General features: G+C 45.4%; 1 protein-coding gene across 5 annotated transcripts in view; it reads right to left on the reverse strand.

Moving 5' to 3' along the window:
- Window positions 1-5,000, reverse strand: part of LOC122246446 (inactive dipeptidyl peptidase 10) — a 474,509-nt gene that overhangs the window by 89,192 nt on the left and 380,317 nt on the right. For all 5 annotated transcript variants that reach the window (XM_086550809.1, XM_043005022.2, XM_043005024.2 and 2 more), the window contains one exon: window positions 887-1,100. In XM_086550809.1, coding sequence (XP_086406935.1) covers window positions 887-1,100 — 214 coding nt within the window. The remainder of the gene's footprint in view (window positions 1-886; window positions 1,101-5,000) is intronic.

A 5,000-nucleotide genomic window follows, 5' to 3' on the forward strand; every position in this document is an offset into this window, starting at 1 on the left:
CTTTTCTCTTCTTCGTGTGCATTTGATTAATTCTTCCCTTCATCTAATTATATCTCTCCGCGACCTCTTTCTCCCCCCCTCCTCCCCCCCCTTGCGCTGTTTTTATTAGAGCTCAACGATCCTACTGGAAAATTGCACACGCTGAATCCTTGCAACGCCCTCCATCCCCCGGAGCAGTCCCCCTTTACTCACTCAAGATATGAAGCCCTGCTTGGAATGCGCATATATGATCTTTTGCTTGCATTAAAAGGAACGTTGGTTGCAGTAGTAATAAACATTTAATCAACTTGATAAACAAATAAACAAAAATACTGAAGAAATATTAAATTGCTCGCACGTTCTTCATTCGTGAAGGGAAATTATCGCATCTCACAGTGAAGCAGATCGCCTCATTTCCAGTTTAATTTCCGGAATCAATCAAGGGCAGTATGGGAATGGCCTAACACGAAGGAAGCTGCGATTAGGTATTATGCTCTTTCCAGATAGTCCCCTCGCCCGGGCTGTCCCCTCATACCTACCTCACCCCAGCTCCTCGCGTGACTAGAGTAATGAGGATCAACAAAGTACCGTAGAGACAGCTATACTAACCGTATCCTAATCAGCGAGAGAGGTTCCAGCCCGTCATGTAAACTCATTTTTTACATATTCGGTTCAAGGGCATTCGTTCGCTCTTCACGTTTTTCCTCTCTCCCTCCCTTCGACGCGGATGCTTTGTCGATCGCAACTTGCACAACTGAATTCTAGGAATTAATGTAGGCCATAAATAATCAAGGCATGTTAGTCAGTCTTTCTCTGTCGGTTTACCTGCCTGCCTAAATGTCGTCCTCCCTTCCTCCCTCAGCACATTTTCCTCTACAACATACAAAGAAATCCGTCATTAACTCACTTGATATCCACTTGCCGTCGAAGCCCGGCGGAGTGAACCCGCCGCTTAAGACATCTGCCAAGGTGAATCTTCTGCCCGTGAACCTGGGTCCTGCGTCTGGCGGCGTCAGGAGCACCACGGAGAACAGGATCAGGCCACAGACGCATCCTATGACCAGCAGGGCTATGAGGATCCCTCGCCAGTTGCGCTGGTTGGGTGTGGAGGCGACCAGCTCCTGCAGAAGGGACGGAGGGAGAGAAAGGAGATATCGTGGTTAGTTATGTCCGCTTGCGTCTCATTTCAAATAAATTATGGGAGAAGGAAAGGGGGCGGAGAGGGGAAGGAGGAGGAAAGGGGGTGGAGAGGGGAAGGAGGAGGAAAGGGGGTGGAGAGGGGAAGGAGGAGGAGAGGGGGCGGAGAGGGGAAGGAGGAGGAAAGGGGGTGGAGAGGGGAAGGAGGAGGAGAGGGGGCGGAGAGGGGAAGGAGGAGGAAAGGGGGTGGAGAGGGGAAGGAGGAGGAAGGCGAGGCGGCTGCAAGGGAGAGAAGGGGACGTGAGAAGGGAAAGAACTGTACGTCTGATAAGAGGCGATAGGAAGCGGAGGCAGTTGCAGGGAATCGAGGAAGAGACAAAAGCAAAATCAGTTGAAAGGAGAGGACAGACGAGAAATGTAAGGTGGAAAGAGAAGGGAAGGGAAAGGAAGGAAAGGATGGAATGATGGCGAAACGGAATGGATGATTAACGTAAAGGGGTGATTAGGGGGATCGTCGGCTAATTAGTGGGGTGGTTAATGAGCGTAGTTGGGTGATTAGTTGGTCGACAGACGGAGGGCGACGGGAAATGGGGCGAAACATGGGAAAGGAGGGGAGAGGGCAACCTGTGGAAAAATCACAACCAAAAAGGCGTGATGGGGAAACACACGGAAAGGGGGAAACCAAGGAATGGAATATCTATTGTTGCAATAAAGCGGATATAAACGTATAATAAAGCAAACATGTTTACAAACTGAATCAATTCAGTAAAACGGGCAGGGTGTAAAGTTAAGGAGAGGATATGCGGTAGAGTTAGGGAGTGGTTTGGGTGAATTGAGGAAAGGCGTTATCTGTAATATATCATGAATGAATTTTGACAATCTCATTACATTTTTGACAGGATATCTACATTTAAGATCTCTACATTTAAGATTTTTTATATATTTTTTTTATATCAGACAGCAATATGACGTATAACTTCCACTCTAAACGTTGGTACAGGACGAAGGCATTTATACAAATTGCAAAACCTTGACTGACAGTCAAAGCAGTGTACCATGACAGAAAGCCACATCTCTCTCACTCTTTATATAAAAATATCTCAAAGACTTGCATGGCTGTCTAACAACAAGCTTTATCCTAACAAGCTAAAAGTCTAGACATAAATACAATAGTTGGCACTAATTTTCCGTTTTCTCTCGAGGCGTCGCTTAAGCTGAGACGGAGACGCACGGCAACACGTGGACGGATAGCGACGCTGCTTCTACCTTTTGATCTCATCGTCTAAAGGGCGATCACCTCGTTCTTACCTGAGCGTTCTACCTGCACCTGGCGCGACTGCACTCTTGTGGTCGGACTCTCAAGGAACAACGGTCTCGTTTGGGAAGCTAGTTTCTACGCATAGCCCAAACACATGGTTACTTGTTTAGTAGACACTACCTTTATGAAAAGTGTGATTAGGTTTGATTAGTGTGAATATTAAATCTATATAGAAAGCCTGTTAAACGTTGCGACCACAAAACTGCACTAGCGCGAGAGCCTGCACTACCATGCCCTCTACCACTGACGCGTCCCATGTACAACAAATTTACAAATGTACAGCAACACAATACAGATAATCTAGACACAGTGATGATTGTGTAATAAAAAATCTACATATCAAACAAAAATCCGACCATTCTTATTCTACGAAATATTCTGAACAACTTCCGAATGCTAATGCAACAGCAAAGACATCATCTCTGATTGGACTCTGGCGTCGCGCCAAGTGAACCAGTCAGCGAACACCTTTGGACTAACCTGCATCTCTCTACGTCATTCCTATTTACACAATATCTCAGCCACTTTACCTTCTGTGAGCTGGTTTCTTGGCTGACTGGGCTTAATGGAAAAAGCACACAGAAGCTAAACAGAATTACAAAACAGTTTTACAAAAGCACACTGACGACCGTACTCCATCACTGCTTTAGGTAGAGAAGACAGAAGTGTCACGTGACCCTGTCCGGCGCGCCACTGCATCGAAAGCCGTTAACACCGCCAGGAAATTTATTAGCAAGTTATCAAGGATTTACAGACTCTGATTCGTAATCTCTTCATGCGTTTGCAAACACTGATCCGTTTTTTTCCATGCCTCTACACCACGGTCAAAGAAGGTGAAATATGCATTTTTTTCCTAAGTACTTTGTGCAGTTCTGGGGAGATAGAGCGAGAGAGAAAAAGGAATGCCATTAATCCTTAAAGCAGGTTTCGTGTTCCCGTCTCTCCCCCGCACAAACTGGGTCGTTTGGTCGATAGTAGACTACCAGCAACGACATCCCAGCTCTCAAATAAGTCGAAATTTTAAGTCCGGGCAAACGACCCTCGCCATTACGAGAGCTATGGATAGGGGTCGTTGATGCGTCTGTTGTTCTACTTCTCGCTGCTGTTCGTTCAAGATTTTTAAGAAATCGTGTGCTTAGAACAGCTTCAAAATAATTTCAACATCGAATGTAGTTCAGAAAAAGTAAATGCTCTCTCCAAATATGTGTAGTTATAGCACTGTAAAAGATGTTAATATAAAAAAAAATCTTTACACAAACACACACACACACACACACACAAACTCAAACACAAACACACACACACACACACACAAACACAAACACACACACACACACACACATTTACCCAGAATTCCGTCGAGTGTGGACGGAATTTACCTTCTTCTTGTAATCACAAGGGAATGAAATCAAATTATCTTCAGCTCAATACTTGCAACACGTAACCACAGAAACCGAGAATTAAAGGAATATCGAAAAAAGGAAAAAAAAAGAAAAAAAAAAAAAAAGGAAAAGACACAAAATGAGAAAGGCGTCGCTGGCCATTGCGTGTTACATGTTCCCCAGAAGGAGAACATGGATAATGCGTGGATATTCTAAGTGGATATTGTACGTGGATAATGCTAGCTGAGTCTAAGTACACCTTTGTGACCGGGGGACAAGATTCTAACGATTGCCAGGGGGAACGACCGCTGAGAACACTTATTGGGGGAGATGACGTTGCAGACCGGTAGATAGAGGGACAATAAATCGTTAAAGTAGATTAAAATAAGGTATAGAAGTAAACAGATAAACAGATAAATAAATAAACAGCGGAGAGAGAGAGAGAGGGACATATATATATATATATATATATATATATATATATATATATATATATATATATATATATATATATATATAGAGAGAGAGAGAGAGAGAGAGATTTAGTGGCGAAGTTAGATTCCCATTGCGGCGATCAAATCAAACGAAATCTCAAGATCATGAGAATATCGAAAAAAAAAAACAGATAAAAGGAGAATACTAAATAACAAGAACAAATGTAAGAAAGTAAGAAGATGGAGGAGGAGGGAAAGTAAATAAAACTCGTAATCCTCCATCTCGGCTCCCTCTCTCTCCCTCGGCCTCTTCGATCAGGTGGAGGGGGTGGGGATGGGGAGGGGAAGGAGGGTGGGCAGGCAAGGGAGTAGGTAGGGAGGGGGAGGAGGGTGGATGGAGGGTGGATGGAGAGAGGGAGGAGAGTGGGTGGGGAGGGGGAGAGGAGAGTGGGAAGGGAAGGAGAGGATAGTGGGCTGGGAGGGAAAGGAAAGTGCGGAGGGAAGGGAGGAGAGTAGGTACGGAGGGGAAGAAAGATGGGTAGGGAAGGGGAGGAGTGGGTAGCGAGGGTAAGGGGAGGGTAGAGAGGAGAAGAATAGGGGATGAAGAGGAGAGGGAGAACCGTGGGTAGGAAGGGGAGGGAGAGACAAGGTAGAGGGGCCGAGGAAAGGAGGGGGTAGAGAAGATGGGGGTGGAAAGAGGGAGGGAAGAGGAAGGACAGGAGGAGGGGAAAAAGAGAACCGGGGGAAAGG

The sequence above is a fragment of the Penaeus japonicus genome, unplaced genomic scaffold (assembly GCF_977035675.1).
Source record: "Penaeus japonicus unplaced genomic scaffold, GWHDUDI00000001_assembly GWHDUDI00000024, whole genome shotgun sequence".
NCBI lineage: Eukaryota > Metazoa > Arthropoda > Malacostraca > Decapoda > Penaeidae > Penaeus > Penaeus japonicus.